This window comes from Anomalospiza imberbis, chromosome 5 (genome assembly GCF_031753505.1).
Source record: "Anomalospiza imberbis isolate Cuckoo-Finch-1a 21T00152 chromosome 5, ASM3175350v1, whole genome shotgun sequence".
Classification (NCBI taxonomy): Eukaryota; Metazoa; Chordata; class Aves; order Passeriformes; family Viduidae; genus Anomalospiza; species Anomalospiza imberbis.
The window spans coordinates 68,807,476-68,831,686 of NC_089685.1; the positions used below are offsets into that span (position 1 = coordinate 68,807,476).

The following is a 24,211-nucleotide window of genomic DNA, read 5'->3' on the forward strand; positions in this document are numbered from 1 at the left end:
GACAAAAATAAGGCCGGCTGGCCTGCAGTCACTAGTCACTGGCCTAGCTTCACTAGTCTGGGAATGCAGGCTCTATCTCCAGAGGAGTGAGCTGTACTACTGGTTGTGTTTCTGCTCCTCCTGAACTAATTTAGGACATTGCTTGGGCAGCAGAATTCTAGAGCAGTCTGGTTTGCTCACTGTGCAAGTGGCAGCAGAAACAGCCTCGGTGCCCAGTGCCAAGAGCTGCTCCTTGGGAAAACATGGGGCCAGTGAAAATGGGGATCAGGAAAATGGACTCCCAGTTTTGCACAATTGCTGACTCAGAGTTCTTTGAGATTCCTAGTCTTGGAGCTGAAAAACAGTATTAGGAGGCTTTTTGCAGTAGATTCTTTTTCCTTTAGAGGATCCCAGGAGACTGGGTCTACTGTATAGGTATGTCACTCATCATCTATTATGGGAATCCTGTGGACTAGAAAGATGGAAATGTTTGAATGTGAAACAAAGCATATTACTAGAGCTTAATCAGTCTCTTACTGAAAATATATTAGGCCAAATTTGACCCACAGTGTTTCTATTATGAAGACCAGCAGATAATTGCAACTGTATAATTTGTGTACACTGCTCAAGAAATACATACATTCCAATAATTCACATTCTTTGCATCAACCCTTGTTTGTCTCTCTCTGTGATATCTGTAGTCAATGCAGTATTTCTCACAGGCTCAGTTTTTTTCTTCTCTGTATCCTGCTTCTGCAACACCTACAAACTCAGCATCCAACCTCCTCACACACAGTTTTTCCCATGCTCGTTACCTAGCTGTTAAATCTTTCTGCAGTGCTTGAAGTTGAGGCTTTGAATAGATCCAGTTAGGAGTTCCTCAGTCACAGCTGACAAGTTTTATAAGACTCTCAATATGAATTAAAAAACAAAACAAAAAAAAAAAAAAAAACCTGTTCAAGAAAGGAATTTTGCATTTGCGGTCCCCTAATGAACGATTTTGTGTGGATTTAGTGCTAGGGGAATCTGTTGATTTACATGTTTCAGTAAATGAATCTTCATTTTAATATCCAGTAAGATTTATCTTCAGGCTGCAGGCATTGGAGCTGCTTGTTAAGCCATCAGCCAACTAACTCAGTGTCTGCTTGACCCATGGTCTGGGGACTCTCTGTGGAATGTGCCAGTCAGGATATGGATGAGATCCTGGCAGGGGCACCACAGACTGCAACGTCTGTGAGAGAAACCACTGCTGGATCCAGGCCTCTCCATTTGGACTGGTTCTGTCATCCCAGGAAGTTTCTTTCAAGTTGTCTGTGGTAGCTCCATGGCACCTGACAGACCGAGGGGTCTCTGCCACTCCCAGGCAACCCTTATTTACCGAGCGCCAAACATCCATTTAGGCTGGAACAGCTTTTAACCTCTACTGAATTTGGCTGGGCTCAAGCTGAGGATTTCAAGGCTGAAAGCAATATCATTAGCAAATTCATGAGGAATCTGTTCTCCCCCAAATGTACTAATGTTTTACCAGAAAAATGGAAGCTGCTTCCTGAAAGCTAATTTATTAAATCAAGTTCTTATTAACAGATAGGGTGATCCTTCAGGTTTTGTACAGAAGAACATTGCCTTTTCTTTCTTGCTCTGCCTTTTTAAATGCATTCTGAGTGAGACAGCTTCTCCTTAAAGCATCTACTCCTATTAGCCAACATAAAACATTAAGGCTGGTATAATAAAACATTCTGATAATGAGACTCCTACAGTTTTGCGCTTTCCTTAGCCAGTGCATCGGGGGATTTACAAATGGATCCACAAGCACACAGTGTGAGCATACACTCTATCTAAAAACTTGCCCCTTGAAGTGTCCTCAAGTTTACACCAAGTTCTACCTGCAGTGCCATTGGTGAATCTTAATTCTTTGGAAAACTGGTGGCAGATAATTAATGATTGGCTTAATTAAGGGTGATGATTTTCTCCCCCAAGGTGGATTGTTGGTTAATAAAGACGGAAAAGTGTTAGTAGCCTGTAGCTGGCTGCAAGGAGCCATGGAGGAACGTGAAGGAGGAGCTTTTTGTCATGTTTATGTCTGCTTCAGAAACAAGTGTTTTGCAAATGGTATAGACATCACCAATAGGCTGTTGCATATGGGAAGAGTCTGTCTCTCCTCCACCATATGGGAATGTCAAGAGAGAGGTGTGACAGCCTTCACAGGTCTGTGAGATAGTTTGGGTGATATGATGGTGATGATCTCTGTTCCTGTTTAGCCCAAGCCTTGCTGTCTGCCTACAGATTGTTTCCTCTTTCTTTTTGCAGGCTTTTTAGTGCAATTTTAGAACAAGCAACCAAAGCAGATGGAGGGAATTCAATAGGAGGAAAAGGTGCCGGATTCGATGTTAAAGCACTGCGGGCTTTCCGAGTATTACGTCCACTACGGCTGGTGTCTGGAGTTCCTAGTAAGTAATGCCATTGCTTTCTTTTCATCTATGTCTGTGGTGTGGCAAGCAGCAGGGGTTTTTTTGTAACAATTTTGAAGATAGAGCACGATACAGGTTATTTTTGGTGTGTGGGGGAAGACTTTTTTCAAATGTATGTATTTGTGAAAAGCGTGATATTAATCAAAGGATGACCAAAGCAGAGCTGAAAAGGAATGAAGTCTCATGGTATGTCAGTCTGATTGTGCAACCTTTTTAAATAATGATAGGGGAAGAAGATCCAGGAGATTTGTGATTTCAAGCATAAAATCCTTTAAATGGTGAAGGCTGGTATTATAAATTCTTGACTTTGGAATTCTGTATGGTCATGTGTGTTGATTTTGGAGGGAGAGGAACTTTTTCATTAAAATTGCATTTTCTTCTTTGCATGTGATGTTCAGATCAAGAGAACTGGGAACAGTTTAGAAGCAGCAGAATACAGAACAATGACATACTCACCTTCTCAGTCTGATGTGCTTAAATTATTTGTAATGCCTCTGAGAAAGTTCTCAAGCAGCCTTTGATAGTCTTTCATCTCTTTTCTTGTTTACAATGAAGCTATGAGTAACTAAGTCTGGTAGTTCCATTGTGGAGGTGGAATATGGACATGACAATGTGGGAATACTATATCATTTTGCTTGAGAGTTTGTTATGGATGGGACCTGTTTACCTTATGGAGAGAGAGGTGGTTGAAAACTGTCATTGGTTTCCATGATTATAGCAAAGAGAGATGTTGGGAGCAGAAAAGGAGTTAATCTTCTCCAGAATAGCTGTAGGGAGCACTTTGTTTATTTTCATTTCAGGATCTTGCTAGACTGGTATCTTAAAGTACTTCTAAGCTTAGTCATGCAAAAACCTTGAGTTGAGTTGTCATAAACTCCGTGATATCAGTTGTTCTGATACAGACAGCTTGGCTGTGTTGCTTGGTGCTCTTGGAGGGCTTGAGGAAGCTGAGGGAACCAAGCCTGAAACAGTTCATATCCAATCGCAATCCCAACATAGACTATCTAACAGTCCATTTGTGAGTTTTCTCATCAAGGAGTATCTAATTTGTACCAGAACAGAGCCAGGGAGCCTGCTGCAGACTAACAAACCCTTGGTCTAGACAGCAAAATGCTAGTGCAGTGTAAAGCAAGCAAACCATCAACTCCATCTGACAAGATAACCTCCATTAATCTTTCTGGTTCTGGCTAGGGAAACATTTGTTAAACCAGACTTCTTGGGGGCCAGTGTGGCTTTAAAGAACCTACTGAAATCTGCAGCTAATGCAGCCTCAATCTTGACTGGGCATTTTTTAGTTGTACAAATGCCTGTTGATTAGCCTAGAATAGATGTTATCGCATCCATATGTATTAGAGCATAACTTTTCTCATGAGGCCTTTTAGATAAGATTACCTAAGCGATCCATAAATAGCACATTACAGAATTACATTCTTACATAAGTTTAGTGCAGAGGTTTAGAAGTCAAGTCTCAGGTCCCATTCAAGTTCTGTCCCTGAGGCATCGCAAACACCAGTGGGTGAGTTACCAACATTGCAGTGTTTTGCCATTTATAAAGAAATGCTTTTTTGCTTCCTTGCCCTTCCAAAATGCAGAAGACTTTCCCCCATAAGGAAAAAAACCTGCACAGATTTGTCCTAAAATTGCATGAATGTAACATACGCTGCAATTCCTTCTCGCTTAACAGACTCTATATGGAAGCAGCAGCTCTTTAGTGAGGGGGGATCCTCTGGGTCACTGGCAGCCGCCTTCTGCGTGGAAATTCCAACATCTGCTGCTTGGCTTGAAGTCCAGATCTAACTACCACTATTTGGAAAAAAGTGTGTAAAGCACAATGATTCCTATAAAACAAATTTTTGAAACACATGGTGAATTTTTGCATGCAAATCTTAAGCTCATTAGAATTGGTCTTGGGAAATAGTTTGTCAGAGGTAGAGAGATTGGCTTGCAGCATGGAATAATTTTTTCTGAGCCACAAGGAGTTTACGTGGATTTTTTTGTCTCTGGCTCGATCCATAGGAAATAATCCAATTTAAGAGGGACATGTTTTGTATTCAGGTTCATGCATTTAATGACCTGTCTCAGCATATAGAGAGTTTCCACATAAGTTTGATTTGAGGTAGGGGAAAGACATATTAATTGCCCTCTGAAGTAAATCACTGGTGTCTGCATTTTGCAGATTGAGATCTGGAAACAAAAGTTCAAGATTTAACACTTCCAGAAGTGGCTTCTAATTATTTATGTTTCCTATTGGCTACCAGTGCTAGACATTTTGGTCAACACAACAATCCAACAGCTTCAGATAGATGGATAGAGGGTATTAAGAGCTCACAGTCCCTTTTTTCCAAGTTCCATGCATGCTTAATTTCTGGGACTTGGCTGTCTCTTGCCAGTAAATATCTCAACCAAGAAATGGGGGACTGTCCGTGCAGTAAGTGCCTCCTAAAATCAAAAGGGTTTGAGATCATGAATTCAACAAAGCCTGAAGACTACATCTGGGCAATGGTTGTGGGCACATCAATATTTCATAATCTTTAAGAGAACAGATGACACTTTTATGCTTTGTGGTCATGTGGACATTCGCAAGACCACTTGTTATAAGGAAGAAAACAGACATTTTGTTCAAAAGATAAGACAGACATTTTTAATCCATGTTACAAAAGCCAACTGTACCATCACGGGAGAAGCCTTCAAAGGCACTGAATTCAAAGTTTTGGGTTCCCAGTACAACTTAAAAAATAGTGTTAAGTATTTACACATTTCCAAGAGACTCCATAGGGATCAGCTGGGTTTGGTGTGAGGGGTTTTTGTGTGTTAGATTATTTTTTTAAATAGTTTGAGTTCTTTTCCAGGAAACCTCTTTTGGAGTGAGAGGTACAGTTCTTATGTGTGAGGTGTATGGCAGAGCAGTAGATTAGATACTTCCCACAGCTGTCATCCCAGTGCTGGCCATTGCTTTGTGTACAAAATAGAGTTTGAGCTAATTAAGCAAATTCTTTTTTCCCCACAACTTTTTTTTAAGTCCTACTGCTTCTGGAAAAATGGTCCACACTCAGTCCTTCTAGCCTGGCATTAATGTGTAGCTGAACGGTGATTATTTTGCAAAGCACATGGATTATTTAAGTTTCATCGTAGTAAAATCACTTTTGAAAATGAGATCTAAGAACTTGATATCGTTGATACACAGGCCAGATTTCACTGTTCAACTTTTCTGTTATTGTCAAATTAACACAGTTCTTGTGGTGCACACTTTATTTTGGTTGCTGAAAGAACTTTACTGCTGGAGTACCAAAGCAGTCTCCTTGTAAGGAAAACTTCACACGTGTCTTAGAGCCCCTGTCTCGATGTGTGGCATTAAGATCAATATAGTAGCTTGAGAAAGGAGAGAGAAGGAAAACAATTCCCTTGATGGACATAAGTAGACAAGTGCAAAGTCAGCATGTCTACCAAAACTTAATCACTCTAGTGTCTTGGAAACTTACCCAGTATCTCCTTTGGCAGGAGTGTAAAGTATTGTAAAGCTTTCTAGGGACAGAATCAAGTAAGCCCTTTTGTGCTATGAGTTTTCTGTTGATTACTCTTCCCCCTCGATTTTATGTTATTACATATTTTAAAACCTGTTTTAAACATTTTGTGCTTCAGGAGGGCGAAAAGAAACATCCAATTGGGCAATGAAGAAACATGATCCAATTAAAAAAGAAAATCACTCCTGACTATTGGAAAGGGCAATGAGTTACTCCTACGCATGCTAGCTCACGCTCTTTTAACTTATTAAATTCCATTTCTATCACCTTTATTCATGCTGCTCAATTATACCACCTCATACATTCTGTTAATTCTCTTTATGTTGTACTTCATCTTAATGTAACTGCATTTTTGCCACTGATTATTGTCAATCTGATATTTGCCAGACTTAATTGATAAGCTCTCCCAGACAATTTGGAAGTCACATCATTTGAGCAGCTGCCATGCTGCATATTTGTGTGCAAGGTCCTCTGCTGACAGCACAGATTTATGTGGGCAGAAGACCCTGCTACTCTTAATGAAGCTAGAGAGAAAACTCAACTGTTCCACTGGAACAAAAACTTGCCATAATGTCTTTTTTTTTCTTTTTTTTTTTTAATTTTAAAACCACAGAAAGCTAAGCCTGTGATGTGTTCAAGCTTCACTGGAGTCTTGTAGCAGGAGAGTTACTCAAAGGCAGTGTAGGTACCTCTCTAGCACCAGTACTTACGTGGTCTGCTGGAGATGCAGCAATTGTATAACAGGGAAAGAGAAGGCATGAGCAAAAGGACCTAAACCAAACCCTCCCCATGACAATGCAACGTCCTTCTGTTAGTGACACAGCAGCATGTAGCTGGCAGAGTACAGTTTTGAGCTGAAATCAAGTAAGACCAGAATTCTCATGTGTAAATGCCTAGAGATGACTACTTTTACGTGTATTTAAAGAATTAACTAGAACACATACTTTTCCAAAATGATGCTTATGTTTAAGTCCATGATTACTCCGAGTTTATGAGAAAATTGGACACCTTCAGACAAGGTGGATGAAAAATTTAGACATTTTTAGATTTTGGTCTATCTCATTGCAATTAGTAATCTGCCCTGAAATGTTCTATTAAAATGTATAATGCTTTCTCAGTCTCAGCAACGTTCTCTACCCCATATTTATTGCAGTGTTTTCTCATTGCCACAGCCATCTTCTATCCTTATCCCAAACTCTCTGGCATTAATCAAAATATTTCTTTGGACTTTGTAACAGGTAGGAAAATACTCTGCCTCTCCTTGCAATGTTCCTGATAGAGCTGAGGTCTATATATTTGATGTCACCTTCACCACGTACAGCAATGAAGATGAGAAGCAAAATTCACCCTGAGGGCTCCATGGGGAGAGTAATGCACGAGGAAAGATTTTGCTCATTTGAGAGATGTTGGATTGGCAAAGTCGCCCAGTTGTCTTTATTGTTAATTTGCCATATTATTGCATGTAGATGAAGCAAGGAAATCACAGGTGTGATAGGACTGGATATTTTCCTGCCTAGGTGTGTGCGGCTGCTTAAATATATCACGTGTGCTAAATTACATCAGGTTTTTGTGGAGAAGAGCAAAAGCTTTCAAATGCTTACGAGATATTGAGGTTATACTCTGTATTTTCCAATAATGACTGTTCTTAACACCAAGACTGGCAATATTTTTTCTCCCCCTTTTCAAGGGATATGTTCTAATCTAATAATTTGAAATCACAGGGGAATTCTGTCTGTATGGGCTCATAATTCAGTGACAACCTCCTCCCGAAAAAAAATATGGGAGTACATTTGCAGCAAAATACAGAGTAACGTACAGAGTTTAAGACAGCAGAGACATGTCAGAACCACCATGGTCATCTTTCTAATGTAAGACTAAGCAACTGCTATCTCATCTTTGATTCTAGAACTTGGAATTTGCTATTGAATGATTTATAGTAAAATGGGTGTTTGATGCTTGTTGCCCATAAGAAGAGCTCTTAATGCTGTGAGCTAGAAACTGATACTATAGCACAGACTTTGTATGCCACTACACCTGATTTAGAGGTAGTGTACTTAACTGGGGTGAACAGGTTCAACATTTTCTATCTTGCATAATCCTTGTACACCTGTATTACTCTAGAAGCCAAACTGAGCTTGTTTGTAGTTGAAATGTCCTCGGAGCCCCTCTGCTTGGTGTGTGTAGAAGGCTGGGCCAGTTAGGAAGGATCAAGCACCACACAGAGAGCCCAGCTCCTGCTGCAAGCACTCTGCCTCTGGAACCTTCCATTCTGCCTGGGCTGTGTAAAGCAGGGAGATCAAAATGGTGACGTTTAACCACCCTCAAATGTTCTTTCCCAGGGAAAACACACTATTCTCATCTGTAGCATGATTCCAACTGGGGCTTGCCAAACCACTTTGCTGGAGGGTGACAACAGGACCTAGAGCAGCCCTCGATGTTGTCAGCTCTCTCTCTCTCTCTCTGTATCCCCATGTGCAGTGGTGACATTCACCCTAGTCCATCCCAGACATTTGACTGTGTGGCCTGGGATTGCCCCACTCCTTCCCAGCCACTGGGACAGCACAGCTCAACTCGTTGCAATGTTTTCATTTTGCAGCAGTTGAAACAATGCGCATTCAATGCAATTATCTGGTTTGCATTCGGGATTCTTTTTTTCAGTGTCCAATGAAACTTTTCAACTGTAATTTTTCATTATTTTCTGTTCTGTGAAAGAAAATTAACACTACAGCGTAGAGTTGAGGAAATAATGTAATTGAGGTAACAAACACAGGGAATTCAAGGAATCCAAAATGACATCTCTTTCGATAACCATGTGTTTTTGGAATAAGGCAAAGACATGTTGAGCCATTGACTGTTTCCATATGTTGAATAGCAGGTGTTATGTCTTAAGGAAATGCTAACTGGCAGTAAGGAAGCCTACTTTCTTTGAAAATGTGTATGCTTCTTGCAACGTACAGTTGACAGGTGTGTCTTGCATGTGATTTGCATTTATTCACTGTCACTGGTGGAGCAAGGGACTTAAATCTGCCCTCCTGAGGTTATGCTATGACCTGCACACCAGTGCAGGATTGTGGCTTGCCTTCAGTGGGAGGAGATAGGAGAAGTGGCTGGATCAGAGCTCTCCAAGTGTGAAAGGTCTGTGTGTAGGAACTAAAGAATACAGTAAGCTGTATAAGGAGGAAACAATATTCTTAGGAGTTTACTGCCACCAAACCTACAAGATAAAGGTCCTTGACAGCATAGAGAATTACTTCGTATACATTTAGGCAAAATTTGGCTTCTAAATATTAGTTCTGCCTTAAATTTTGCTGCTGTTACACTAAATAATGTCAGGATTTGCCAAAAAAACTTCCTTTTCTCTTGAGGCCCAGAAGCTGTAGCAAACGTGCTCTCAAGCAGATCCCTGAAGTTCTCCTTTGTTCTTGAACAAGACTTCTTAACTCTCTGTGCCATCTCTCCAGCACATACAGCACCATGAGAGGACAAGTTGCACCACCTTTCCCATGTCCTTGCCTCGCTGTTTTTAATCTCAAGTGGCCAATTTGTTTTGCTTTCATTACAAATGGGGAGGGAGTGGATTAGGAAGGATAGAACAGTCTGAACTAAATGTCCTCATTAGGCTTGTTTCTTCATAGTTAACTGCAAGCTCTACACATGCTGGCAAGTCCTTTATTTACTCAGGTCACCGTTACTCAAGGGAGTAATTTGATTCCAGCATAGCATCTCCCTTAGGTAAGGATCATCCCTGTGAGTAGGGATTACGCAATCAGGAACCAAAGCCTGCTTCCCTGAGAGGTACAGCCTGCAGAATGATGTCATTTATGGCAGAAGAAGTTAAGTCTGTGTAGCAGTAGCAAAGAGGGGTTCATCTTGCTAAGGAGGATTACTCACAGAGGCACATTGTTGCTCTCATAAAGATTTCTCTCATGTTTAAGGAATGCCAGTGAAAACAGGGAAATACTTATTTGATCTTGTCTATGTAGCTCTTACAAAAATAACACTGACTACAAATCTACCCAATAACTGCCTCAGCCTTTATCCTACGAGTTACTGTGCATGCTGGCATGATTATTCAGCATGTCTTCACAACAGAAAAAATCCCAATATCATAATATGGGACCACATCAGGGTGTAGGCAGTCCCTTCCAAATGAAGAAAACAAACCCCATGCTGACATCAAAGAACAGACAGGGAGGTAGTAAAAATATCTCTTGGCTTAGTAAGAGAATTTCCAGAAGGGTTCTGCATGGATCAGACATTTCTAGTACCATTTTTCATTCTTCAAGCAATGCCCAAAGTTATTCAGATTGGGTGTAGGGCACAGGTCTGAAAGGGAGCCCACGCCACCAAGATGCTTGTCCTGAAGCATCTAAAAATCTAAGAATGCCATCTGCTGTCTCCTCAGAACAGTTTGCATTGTATCTGTACAGGTTGTAGCTAACTGGTTCAAACAGGAACACACTGGGTTCCCAGTTGCTCACTTGTAATTGCTGGCTGCTGCTGTCACCACACTGGGGAGGGAAGATTTGGCTCTTCCACATCAAAGCAGTAAGGGCATGGTCTGCTTTGGGTTTTTCTTATGTTCTCTCCCAGATGACACCTCTGCTGCATCTGGTGTCATCCCAAGCTTACAACAAATGTCATTGCATACTTTGATTCCAGTTGGCTGAATTTTACATTACTTATTAATTTAAGATCTTGTATGCAATGGTTTGAAGTCCTTTGTTCATTTTCTCTAGTTTCTGTGTGTCTATTAATGTGTTGCTGCCCTGATGAGACTTTTTAACTTTCTCTTTCTCATCCTGTCCCAAGGATGTGACTGGCACACACACTGGGTAGCAGTCAACTCAAAAGTGGGACACAGGAGAATCCATAGGTTTTGCTCAGGACACAACATGGTACATGGATGTTCCACCGCTCTGGCATCATTTGAATTACTTCTGTCTGTCCAAGCCTTCCAAAAGCCTTGTGGGATTCCTGTGATCCTTGTTGTGATTTTCACAAAGCATTATCAAAATATCAGCGAAGCACAGAGCAGCAGATCAGTCAGACAGTGCTCTCAACCAGTGAATGCATTTTAAGCCTTCCAATATTTATTTTCAGTGATAGTCTGAATTTATAATAATAATGCATCCTTGTTCAAGTGCTATAGTAGGGAAAAAAAAAAAGCATGAATTAAGTACAGTCAAAGATGAGGAAATAATATCTTTAAGTTTCAGTGTCTGCATAAATCTATGGGAGAACCTTCATTTTTAATGTAGATTTCTCTGAAATTAGGTACTGCCTTCTTAGTTATGTCTGCTTTCTATTACTGTGCTAGATGAGAGCACAGGCATGTTGGCTGGTATGAAAAACTAAAAAACTTTTCAATGCTTAAGATGTTCACTGATGGAACAAATTTGCTGTTCTGATACTAGGGGAGTATGGAAATGACAGCCCACCTAACCTGCCCAGTCTCTTAACGTTTTATCTAAGTTTTCCTTGTGCCAAGGAAAAGGGAAGGAGATCAGATATCTTTCTTAATCTCCCTTTTTTTCCAGAAGCAAATCCAATTCCTGTTTAACACATGTAACAATAACTTATCCCATATGTGGTTTGCCCTTTGTTGCAACTATTTTTTATGAGTTGAGCAGCTATGCCTCTTATTTTTTCAGTTTTAGATTATCTTCTGCTGGTTTGCCCTGCCACATCAATCACAATTCAGAAAACATCTGCTAACCCTCTGCAAAGAATCTTTTTTTCAATTTCTGTACTGCTAAAGCTGCTCAACAGTTTTACATCAGAAGCATTTTTGACAGAATGTAGCTCACGGGATAAAAGAAATAGAAGAAATTATAAAAATTCTATTTTTGTCACTTCTTTCCATAGGCCTTACTAAATGTTGTTTTCTTTAGCAGTGGAAATGGCTATAGAAATTCAATTTCTTTACAGGATTACAAAACATCCTCTCTAAACTTTCTTCAAGCATGTCATCTTTCAACCACACAGTCTTCTTGCAGAGGGCTAAGGCATTGGTGTGAGAACTGGGGCATATCAAATACTATACATCTTAGAAGTATAATCTGATGGGGGTGGATATTTTCTATTATTGCTCTCACATTAAGCTAGCAGCCTGTCTGACATTTCTCTTTTTTTTTGCCTTGGTTGTTGTGTTTGGTGATTGGTCAGGGTTTTTTTTTTTCCCTGAAATAAGTTGTTCAGGACTTTTCTACAGTTGGCATTTTCTTGAAGGTTGTTGCTGTACATTGGCTTTTATTTGTACTGAAAATTACCAAAGGGTAAAGTTCCTTTTACTCAGGTTTGATGTCTTGGTCATCAGAAGTCAAAACAATAGATCCAGGTATGAATACACACAGGTTTTATAAAGGCCTGTTCTAGATCTAACAGTTTTGGTTTTTAATATGAACAGCACCCAGTGAAAGAATTTAGCATTGAGTCTCACCCTTCCCCTCACAATATAGGTGAAAATTTAAACTCAAGCCTTTAACCCACATTTGCTTTTCATATTCCAGTGCTGAGATTATTTCACTTTAAAACATTACTTCAGAGGAAGTCAGATTGCTCTCAGATTTATATTTGTAGATTTCTGTATCTGTTAAGAACTTTATTTAGCTGATCAGATTGCAGCAGGAGAGCCTTATGATTCCCCCTTGACAGCTTATTATATGTAAAAGGAAATTTAAAAAAATAAATGTTTAATTCCAGTGCATTCTAGCAACATATACACAATCTGTACCAAAAGCATTTGAACTGTGCAAGTTGTAAAGAGATTTGCAAAGAAAGCAAATACCAATAAAGAACCATTCTTTCTTCTGAAAAATACAACTTTGTGAAAATAGCAACCATTAATTTTTCTGTCCAAACATACTGGAGCTGCCTGGTGAGCTAAAGGATGTTTTGCTTATTATGTCAGAAAGCATTTTTCCCCCAAAGCATTTTATTATCTGATGTGTGCAAGAAGGGTTTTAAGTCTAATCAGGTTTATAAAAATCAAAAGCAACAGTCTTACTAGTGTGGAAAAAGAAAGAAGGCTGGAGTTTTAGGTATTCTGAGATGGGACTGATTAACCACTGAGTTTTAAGTCCCTAAATCCACTCTTTGTTCTTGCAACAAAGAGTCAGAGTTGCTCAGATTTGTCTAGCCATGTCTTTTTATTTTTTTTCCAGTTGTTTAGGAAGAGAAAACACATCCCACATGTGCATCAAGACAGTAACACAGCAATGATCACACATTGTGGAGTTTGCATCCGCTCTTTAATTACCTGATCAGGTAGTTTCTATTGTTAGATTCTTAAAATTCTCCTAGAAACCCTCCATGACAGTGATTTGAAAATGCCACACTGTGTCTCTCCAGAGCTCAGTCCCATCTGTGCTCATTAAGCACTATCCCAAGTTGAGAGGTTGGGTCAATTTTCCTCTCCAGGGTTATACAACCTATTATTTGTCACATACAGTGCTGTACTTCTACACAGTCATCTAAAGACAAAGTTTTATAATTTATTCAATATTTTGTTGTAATCCTTCTATCATGAGGAGTTCAAACTTCGTGTAGCTCATAGTAAGCCACTTGTTGTTTTCTGGAGCATTTAACCTGCAAGATCAATTGCCTTCATTAATATATTTTTATTTCATTAAGATATTTTTTCCACATAGTAAAAAACTGTAATCTTATCATCCCTGGCTAGACTTCTACATTTACAGAATCCCTGTTAATATTTGTTAACTTTTAAGCTTTTGCCTTTTCTGAACCTGTTCACAAGTGATGAGTTAGAACATCTGGAGAAGGACATCAAACAAATAAAATACTCTTTATTGTTTATAATAGAGAAAGGATACTAATATCCACTTACCTGAGGAATTTTGTTAATAAACTTTAAAAATGTTAACAATTTTATAAAGGCCTTTGTAAACCAAAAGTCATTAATCTTCTACTCAAATTATTTAGACCCAATTGCTTTGAGCCCATTTCTGCTACCATGAGGCTTTAGCACTTCCAGGTCTTCAAAGTTCCTTGTTTGCAAAACTATTTCCTTAGGACATGTCTTAGGACATGTTTCAGAGATGCATACAACAGCATTTGACATCCTGAAACAAGGCTTTTCCATCATTATCTCAGTTCAGAGGTTGTTTAACTCTTGGCTTGGGTTTTGTTTTCTTATGTTCACCTGTCCAGACCAAAGACAGCATGTCATGTTGACATATTCCTACCCAAGTTTTCTGATTGAATCCAGTGGCATGGGACTAGATCAAAATTTCCCCCTGTAAATATTTTTCCCTGTCACAGCTGTGCTTGCATATGAAGAAATTAAAAAAATAGAAATGTGATGGGTCATTTCACTGAGAACTGGGGCAGTCTTTGGGCTAGATTGTCTTTGGGTTTAGATAGCTCTATAGGAAGAGGAGCCAAGAAAAATTCTTCATTTCTGTGGTCCTTCACAGTGGTTAATAACAGATAAAACCTTTACAGTGACCCCATGAATGGTTTTCTCAGTCCATGATCACCCTGTCAGCAGAAAATCCAAGCTATTTCCTGGGAAATAGTGGCAACTGATCCTTGCTGGCCTAGGAACTGCCAGGGCTCCTGAAGGCCCTTTACCTGCCTTAAATTTAATCCGTCTTTAGAAGTCTCTGTCTGGCAGAGAGTATTTGACCTCAACCTCCCCACTCTGTGTAAGACTACTTGGCAGCACTCTGTGGTCTTTGTTCAAAATAGCTTTGGAGTTTGCGCACTGAACTTCATTTTGGTTTTGTTCAAGACAGCCTTTTTTTCTGTAATGTGGAATTTTCTGTAGGCACTTAGTTGCTGCTTTTCTCTCCATGCTCTTCCTCTGTATTCAGGTAGCTGCATGGGAGGGACACCACACCATTTTTAGGTTTGATTTTTTTACATTTAAAGTCTGAAGATCTTGCCTGGATCTCATCCTCAGCTGAACTGAGCTAAAATCAAATGGTTAGAGAGCAAGGCTGAACTTGCAGGAGCTACCTCTTATGTTGGAATTGGAAAGATGGAGAAAGTCTTTTTAGTCAACAAGCAATTTTATAGGAAAGTGGACACTTACATACTTTGAACAAAAGGCTACTAAAAAAAAAAGCCCCCCCAGGAGGAGAGAGGGATGCTTCTGTGAGTGGTACTAGAGGTCTCTTCCAGCAGAGAGTCGAGGAGCCCAAGCCATGTGTGCATTTATCCAAGCATCCTCCTCAAGCTGGGGCTGTGTGGCCACCATGCTCAGGACAAGCTGCATTGTCTGCCAAAGTCAGGTCACTCTGGCAGGCAGAGGATGCTCAAGCTGAGCTGCTTCTCAAGAGAAAAGGATCCAAAAAGAAGAGCTGGGTTTTGTTGTGGCTTTTGGTTTTGTTCTGCTGATCCTTTCTCGCCTCAAAGGATGAGGCAAGGGTGGTATTGCAAGACATGGCAAACATAAAACAATTGTGTTCACATCCACATGCCCATTTGCACGAATGCCCTTGTGTGTGACTGTTTCAGTTTGAGAAGTCAATGAAGACATGGTTTGAAAAGGCAGGAATGAGAACATCATGAGCAGATGCCAAAACTTTCTTTTTTCTATTTTTTTTTTCAGCACGTGGTTTTGAATTGACTGCTTGTATATGTTTAAAAGGCATTGCCTAGTCCAAAGTAGTCACCCTGCAGCTTGAAGATTTTATTTCCTATTTCTTTTCACATCAACTAGTTTTCTGTCCTGTGCTGTGTCTTTCCTTACTATTCCAAGACTTTCCCTCTTATTCTTGAAATATAAATGACATTTGCAGCCCCAGGAATGCTGGGCTACACCCACAGAATTTACTTTCTCTACCAATCTGCCACTAACATTTTGAGAATCCAGCAAGACAGAAAAAGACTACCTCCCTAAACTGCTATTGTACAGCTGTCCTTAAATGAACTGTGTGATATGATTTCCCTTTGCAACACTGGTGAAGAAGTGTTTTTTTCTCACAAATCATTGTAGATGTACTTATCTAAGATATCTTGCCATGAGTGTGGACCTTTTTGTGCTAAAACTGTCTGTTGTTTTCCAGGCTTCCTTTGAAATTGCTATAAAACCTTTCATATTTATAAATATTTAATATTTTTCAATTTTCTTAGCCAATGTCTACATTTATTAAGTGATAAACATCCACTTTGGGCAATATTACTGGTTATATTGCTTGTGCTTTGGAAATAGAACTGTAGTGGCAGTCTCTCAGTGCATAGTCAGAAATAAATGTGATTTGTGGATAGACCTTGCTTGAGGCTGGGGATGGTGCATCAGCTCTACCACTGGTTCCCAGAAGTGATCTGACTCAGGCCCTGTGCTGAGTCACAAATCCTCCCCTGCTTCCTCCTTGCTTGCATAAAGTAGTAGTTTTCTTCTGAACTGTATTAGCAGGAAAATAATTGCTTCCCACAACCCTGGCACTGCCTTAAGTATGAAGATGTATATATATATTTTTATATATATATATATATATATATTTTTTTTTTTTTTTTTTTTTTTTTTTGTGTATAGGAAGGCAGAGAAGGGATGGTCCTCTCCTTTCCCTTTTATTCCTGCTCACTTCTAGGAGGTCATTTGTATGAGACTGTGCCTGCTCACTCCCCTGGTTCAGGCAACCCCGTGGTATAGGCAAAATATAGCCCTGGAAAACCAACGGAAGAGCAGACTCAGGATATGCTTTCTCTGAAGACCTGAACTGCTAATATGATGGGAACAGGAAAGTGCCCTGTCCAGCAAACAAAGTTTGATCCAAAACTGAAGGCATGTGAAAATTGTGAGAGAGGACTCTGCTTGGCAAAGCCTGAATGTCAGTTCTCAGACCAACATCTTAAGAATGTTTTAAGCTTTGCCTGCGGAACTCGGTCACGACACGCCACTTCCAAAGCAGGCAGCAGGCAGAAGCCTGAGCCCAGGAAACGAGCTCAGATGAAGGGATGGCCCCAACTGAAAGGTGCAGTGTTTGAGTGTCCAAACACACTGCCCCTTGGACGAAAGCTGCTAGCTCCTGATAATTGCCATGACACTCCTAAATGTCCAAACAGCTCCAGAAAAGGCATTGACTGCTTCAAGAGCAGGGCTCCTGGTCACTGAGTGTCCTTGCAAATAAAATCAATTGTAATGTTGGTGGCCAGGATGAGGTCTAAAAAGCCTTAGGCAAGTTAAGAAATCACAGCCCCAGGTGTGGTCAGTGAGGATGAGGAGGGTCAGACCAGCCCCAGGTGTGGTCAGTGAGGATGAGGAGGGTCAGACCAGCCCCAGGTGTGGTCAGTGAGGATGAGGAGAGGGGCAGGGCAGCCCCAGGTGTGGTCAGTGAGGATGAGGAGGGTCAGACCAGCCCCAGGTGTGGTCAGTGAGGATGAGGAGGGTCAGACCAGCCCCAGGTGTGGTCAGTGAGGATGAGGAGGGGCAGGACAGCCCCAGGTGTGGTCAGTGAGGATGAGGAGAGGGGCAGGGCAGCCCCAGGTGTGGTCAGTGAGGATGAGGAGGGGCAGGACAGCCCCAGGTGTGGTCAGTGAGGATGAGGAGGGGCAGACCAGCCCCAGGTGTGGTCAGTGAGGATGAGGAGGGTCAGACCAGCCCCAGGTGTGGTCAGTGAGGATGAGGAGGGTCAGGGCAGCCCCAGGTGTGGTCAGTGAGGATGAGGAGGGGCAGACCAGCCCCAGGTGTGGTCAGTGAGGATGAGGAGGGGCAGACCAGCCCCAGGTGTGGTCAGTGAGGATGAGGAGGGGCAGGACAGCCCCAGGTGTGGTCAGTGAGGAGGAGGAGGGTCAGACCAGCCCCAGGTGTGGTCAGTGAGGAGGAGGAGGGTCAGACCAGCCCCAGGTGTGGTCAGTGAGGATGAGGAGGGGCAGGACAGCCCCAGGTGTGGTCAGTGAGGGTGAGGAGGGTCAGACCAGCCCCAGGTGTGCTCAGTGAGGGTGAGGATTGCCCGGCCCTGCTAAGGGCAGCTCTCAGGGGGGTTACTGTCCCTGCTGGAGTGGGTGACCTCCGGGAATCTCTCAAAGGACAACAGTGACAGCATTTGCAGGGCAGGGGGAACACCTGGGTGCTCCTGGGGCGCTGCTCAGGCTGTGCCAAGGGACAATCCCTGTGCCCCAGGACAGGAGAGGGGAGCAGCACACCTGAGCAGGTGGGGCAGTGCGGGCAAGATCCTTTTTCTTTCTCTTTTTGATTTCAGCTTCCCAATCCCATCCCAGTGCATCTAGTCCCCTGCCCAGTGCCCCCAGTCCCTCCCTAGTGTGCCTCAGTGACCCCAGAGTTTGGGGGAAAAGTAATTTCAGGAGAAATTTCATTTTCCCTTATTGCTTGTGTTTAAATTGCAGAGGATCCCCCTTCACCTGTGATTTTAAGGGTATCAATGGAAAGAAAACCAACCTTTTCCATGACTTAAGGGTATCTGTTGAAGAGGAGTTGTTGTTTTCTAGTTTAAATGGAAGGGGATAACGTTGCTGATGCTATTTTATGGGTTTGAGTTGAGGGAAAATCCCCCATTTTCATCATCTTAAGGCTTAAATTGCAAGGGAATCCCTGTTTTCCCTGGTTTTAAGGGTTTAAATTCAGAGGAAATCTTCCTTTTCCAATATATGAGTTATTTAAATAGAGGGGGGAAAGGGAAGAAAAAAAGAGAGAAAAAATGGCAGGAAAAGTGAAGTGAAAATGGCAGGAAATATGAGGAGCAAAAGGAGAGAAAAAAGGGTGGGAAATATGAAGGGTACAAAGGGACAGGAAACCTAAGGGAAAAAGGGGCAGGAAATGTGAGATAATTAACACTCATGCACCAATTAATTGGGAATTTATGAACACCACTGTGCAACAGAGATATTATCTTTTTAAGGAAAAACTTGGCAGAATCAGTCTCAGAAAGAAGATTTTTCAGGTCTGAAAGTTCACAGTCTTGGAAAAAAAAAAAAGGCAAGTTAGGTGTTTCTAAGAATTGTCTTACTTCTTATAGACATGTCTTTCTTGAGAGGAATTCTGTATTAGCAAGCCTGCCATTAATTTCCTTGGATATGTTTCACAATGCAACAATGCCAAGTGTGTTTTAGCAGCCGGGTCTTCTTCTTGTGCCATCTTGCTAAACACTGGTTGAAATCCAAAAAAGCTTGTAAGTACACAAGGGGATATGTAGGTAATCCCATTGCTTTGGGTGCAGACGCTCACATGCTCAAAGATAAAGTGCATTCTTCAATAACTGCCTGAATCGATGAGACAGCAACCAGCCCCTCTCATCATCTTCCTGAGAGAAAAACACAGCATCATATAATGGCTCTAAAACACCTGCAGCAGCCCTAAAAGTGCATTTCCCATAGCTTTGAGAAAGATCAGTGTTACTTGGTAAGAGCTTTTTTCTTCTGTTCTTCCATAGTCCCTCTTCTTCCCAGTTGTATTCTCAACTTTTGGGTTAATGCAGAGGCTAAAAAGGGCTTGACCTGGTATAAAAAAGCAATGTTTTTCCCATGTAATAAATATTTAAAATGCTTTATCAGTGTAAATAAATGCTAAATTCTGTGAGCTCAGGGAACAGCATTAGCATGTTTTGCTTGCCGAAACATTTATGGAATCAGTGTCAGCTAACAGAACACAGCCAAGAGGATTTTTTTAAAGGTAAACTGAAGTGCTTTTAAAATAAATACTAAGAATTGTTTAAGATCTTCAATTATTAACAGATGAAAAGTGTGGGCTGAAAAAGTGCAAACAATCCCTTTTGTTGCACTTTCCCTAATCCCTGTGCAGCTCTCTGTGTCCAGCTTGGAGTGAGCTCCTCAAGGCAGATGCTTCACCTTAACAGATGTCTGGAGAGAGTCTAGCACACAAATAAGTAGATTTAGAATGCCAAATATTTAAAAATCCTTTCTTTTTTATATTTACTTCTCAGGACTTAAGTTCAAGACCCTGTGTTTATGGTTGGCCAGTGCTGACATTGCCAGCCTCTGCAAGCAGCACTGTAAAAACTTGGCTCTGCTGTAGAAAGCAGTCATTGGCATCACCTCCTTTAAATCCAGAGGCCAGCTCTGCAGTCTGATCAGGTCACCAGGCACTCTGATTTAATTATGATTATCAGCTGCACAGCTCACTGCCAGGAGTGCAAGCCTTACCTCCACAAGGGAGAAAAAAATGCCAAAGATATGCAATGGTGTGAATACCCATGTGGGGTGGTGCCTATGCATTGCACCATGCACAGATTAAGAGCGTACATGAGTTGGGACATAGAAATCATTATTTTATAAGCTGAACTCTCTTTTCTTCCTCTGCACAGAGAAAGAGCCCATAAAATGTGTACAATTCTCACCACTGGTTAGAAAAGTCTTTGTGACTGCTTATAAGGGGGTGGTTTGCCTTGGTTTACTCTGATCAGGAAAGTGTCTGCACCTCTGGAGTTTCAGAACACAGATTTGATGTGTTTTGAAGCATGTGAGGTTTTTATTAAAAGAGTGGCTCTGTTCCACATACCCATGGCTCCTCCCCTGTCCTTTAATCCCTCCTCACCTGCTCTCCCTGTTCTCCCCTTTGCCAGTACCAGGAGTTTCCTGAGTTTCTGTGCGTGGTTCCTCGTGCCATTCCTTGCAGCAGCTCTTTGTGCTGCAAGCAGCTGCCTGACAGAACAAAGCAATTTGCAGCAGCTGTGTTGCAGCAATGAGCTCAACAGCAGTGTGGGCAGCCTGGTGCTGTGCATGCATGGATCTCTTGCCCCTCTGCAGATAGCATCCATTACATCTCCTGAGGGCATTTGTAAAGTTGCCACATAGTGGTTTTTAGCTTTTAGAAACTCTCTGAATACTTTGATGGTAATGTATTTAAGTTTGCCTATTACTGGAATCATCTGGATTTAAAAACAGGCTGCCCTAAAGGGATACTGCACAGCACACACATCAATTCATGATAAAAGCACTCAGTGCCTCATGTCCTCTTCAAAGTTGGCTTTTCTCTAAGCTGGCTGAAGGTGCTGTACATCTTCTGGTGGTACATGTTCCCCTCGACCGTCTAAACATCATCTCAAGTTTATGGTGCAAAGCTTTGTTTTCACAAACGCTGCTTTGTTAACACACAGGGCATTGCCTTGTGCAGATATTATCTTCTCTAGACATCTGTAGTAGTCTGAAGCACTTTCATGGCATGGGTGTTAATGAAGCTGTTTTTAAAATGAGGGAGCTTTTTTGTTCATCTTTTTGTCTGTCCTCAGTACTCTCTCAAGAGTACCGATATAGCCTATAATGAATGTTAAAATTAATTAATAATTAAGGGTAAATTACATAAAACCTGGTGTTAGAACTCTTAACCTCATAAGCTTGGCTACATTTTGCATTAACAATACTCCTAAAGTCACTGAAAAGGGAGACCTTTCTTTGCTTTTGTGAAGATTTATTTGAAGCAACAAATATTTCAGTCTTCAAAGTTTGTGGGAGTTACTTTCAGGTTTGCAGCCATCTGTAGTCTTTTAACTTTCTTGTACTGTTGTACCTTGTTTGGGAGAAGGTGAGACATTGTTTTAATTTTCTGGGGTATGTAACATTCCTGATGTAAAGAATTGGAGCAATGCTGGTGTTGACTGCACTTCATTTTCTGTGCATATTTAGAATTAGTAGGCTGAAAGAAGTGGGCATTTAGAGGAAAAGGTTGACTGCCTCATGTAAACACAGCAATTTTTTTCCCCAAGACATATTGCTTAATGAGAAAAGCACCCAGAGGCAACTGAGCAAGCAGAGTGGCCCACTCTTGTGCAGGATGTTTTGATGCTGTCAGTAATGTAGCTCATGTAGGAGTCTCTGAGAAAGCCAGAATGTTTCATGCTGAATGGCACTACCTTTGGATAGCAGCACATCCTTTGGATAGATAACTGAACCACCTGTAGACACCTGCAAAATTGTTCTGACATCTGAGAGATGCTAGAATGCAGCCAGTATTTGCTAGGAGGCAGTGAGGGATGCTGCTGGCCAGGGCAGCTGATGCCACATTTGGTTGCTTCTGCTGTGCTTCATCATGGCTGTGGAGCAAAGGCAGTCTCAGCCTTAGCTGTAAGCTGACAGGTGGATTGCCTACAAGGGAAAGTGTTTGTCAAGAGATGTGTCACCCTCGTTAGATAGTATTTAAATTAGTTTTGGAGAAAATAAAAAAAGTCTAAGATCTTAGCTAGATTTTAAAAGTTATTAGTTATCACAAGCTCTCTTGGCAGATGTATAACAGACATTTACAACTCATGAATCACATTTTTCAAAAATCACAGCTAATACCAACTTCTCTGAGGAGATGACAGCATTTGCAGGAGACATTAATGACTTCTGGCTCTCAGTCATTGCAAAATCATGAGCTTGTAATTGTTCTGATCTGGCTATTTGTAGACTATAGATTTCTAGAGGCCTCTCAATATTCCATCATTAATAACTTGCCAGTGACAGTGATTGCCATCATTCCTACTCAAAGTGATAACTTTAAGATCTTTGTAAATGCAAATCTTTACTAAAGACTTATGAGGCTGGCTTTATTATTCTGGTTTTACAAAATGAGGGGAAGGAGACAGAGGGAGGCACATGAATCTGCAGCTTGAGTCAAGTGCATCTGAGGGTACAGCTGCTTACTGATTTAGAAAATTTGTCTACAAGTCACCTTCCCTGGGCCATTCTGGGAATGTCTGGCTTGCTCATGATTAGGGCTTTCAACAGCCTCATACCTTAACAATCATGTAGTAATATTTTGCTCATATCCATTTCTGGGCAACCTCTGTTAAAAGGTGATCCATAAATTCCGGAACAAAACCAACACTTCTGGTTCTGACTCTCCCTCTGTTGGGACTGAAGTGGATGAGGTGGGTGTGGAGCACAGGAAGATCCTAAGAGGGCTGGGAGCTCTCACTCAATATGGGTTTGGTGATTCTTGGGTATCTCAGGCTCTGCCTGGGACTGGCTTGACTTCTGGAAGCCCCCAGCATCAGAGTAGGGACATGACCAGTTTGCCAGCTCTCCCCATGCTCCGGAGTGCAGCTCTGTGCTCCCCAGCATTTGCCCTCTCGTGTGTATCATGGCTCTTGTCCCTCTTCAGGCCTGGTTGTTCCTTGTTTTCCCCATGCTTTACTCTCCTCAACACCATGTGTGCAACACCTTAGGTGGGCTTTTTAAGAACAAGAAAGCTAGCTGACATATTCCCTCCTCAGGATGGGGGTATTTTGGTGACAGGTAAGACAATACCTGTTTCACTTTGGTGTGTGATCTGGAAGCAGTGGTAAATTCTTGAAATGTTTGGGATCTTTTGGGGGAGATAATCTGTAAATGTACATCTTTGCATCATCAAGATAATGAGTTCAGGTGAGGAGGAAAAAAATAAAACTGAAACACTACTGTACAATTTATAGCCTCTCTGAATTTTGTTCTCTTGCTGATAAGTGCTTCCTTCTGTTCTCTCTACAGGTCTCCAGGTGGTTTTAAATTCTATTATCAAGGCCATGGTCCCTTTGTTGCATATTGCCCTGCTGGTGCTGTTTGTCATTATTATCTATGCCATCATTGGACTGGAGTTATTCATGGGGAAGATGCATAAGACCTGCTACCATGTGCAAGGGGGACTGATAGGTAAGGGGAACACACACAAACATGCAAGATTTTCACAGGGAGGCTTTTCCCATGTGTAACAGAGCATTTATTCTGGCACAGGAGATGGGTGGGTGTTGCTCACTGCTTATGTACTTCTTAGGGGTTTCACAATTTCACCACTGCAGATTGAGCTACACAGGAGATGTGTCACAGGCATGAACACCTCAAATATTTTATTATTAATTTCATACACAAATGCATCTTTGTTTTAAGCCAGTATCATTGTAAAGGAACACATAATTCGGGGCACTGCCTTTTTTTTTTAGTCACAGGCTGCAACTTTGGTTAGAAGTTCAACCAGAAAGAAAATGAAATTATATTAACGGGAAGAATATTTTTTACATCAAATCCATCACAAAATGTATTTATTTCATATTATTTGCAGAAAGAAATATTCACATTTCAAAATAATTCAATTGCACTGTCGCTCAGCTAACCGTCTGTTAATTTTTGTTTGATTTATTGATCTTGAACAGCAGCTATTTCTCATGTGATAGAGGGTATTAATGCCTCGTACCCAGCTCAGCTCATAAGAAAACAGTGCACAGCAGAAAATTTTTTTCAGAAGTTCTGCATTTCTGCTTTTATAATGTTGGCAGATTTCATTTTCTGGACATGATGCTAGAACTATAATGAGCTGTCACTGCGGTTTGCATCGTTAAAGTGGGT

At 41.2% G+C, this 24,211-nt stretch overlaps 1 protein-coding gene across 36 annotated transcripts in view; it reads left to right on the forward strand.

Annotated features, from left to right (window-relative positions):
• CACNA1C (calcium voltage-gated channel subunit alpha1 C) overlaps window positions 1–24,211 on the forward strand; it is a 457,310-nt gene that overhangs the window by 271,263 nt on the left and 161,836 nt on the right. For all 36 annotated transcript variants that reach the window (XM_068191795.1, XM_068191793.1, XM_068191810.1 and 33 more), the window contains exons 5-6: window positions 2,287–2,426; window positions 23,360–23,521. In XM_068191795.1, the coding sequence (XP_068047896.1) occupies window positions 2,287–2,426; window positions 23,360–23,521 (302 nt within the window). The remainder of the gene's footprint in view (window positions 1–2,286; window positions 2,427–23,359; window positions 23,522–24,211) is intronic.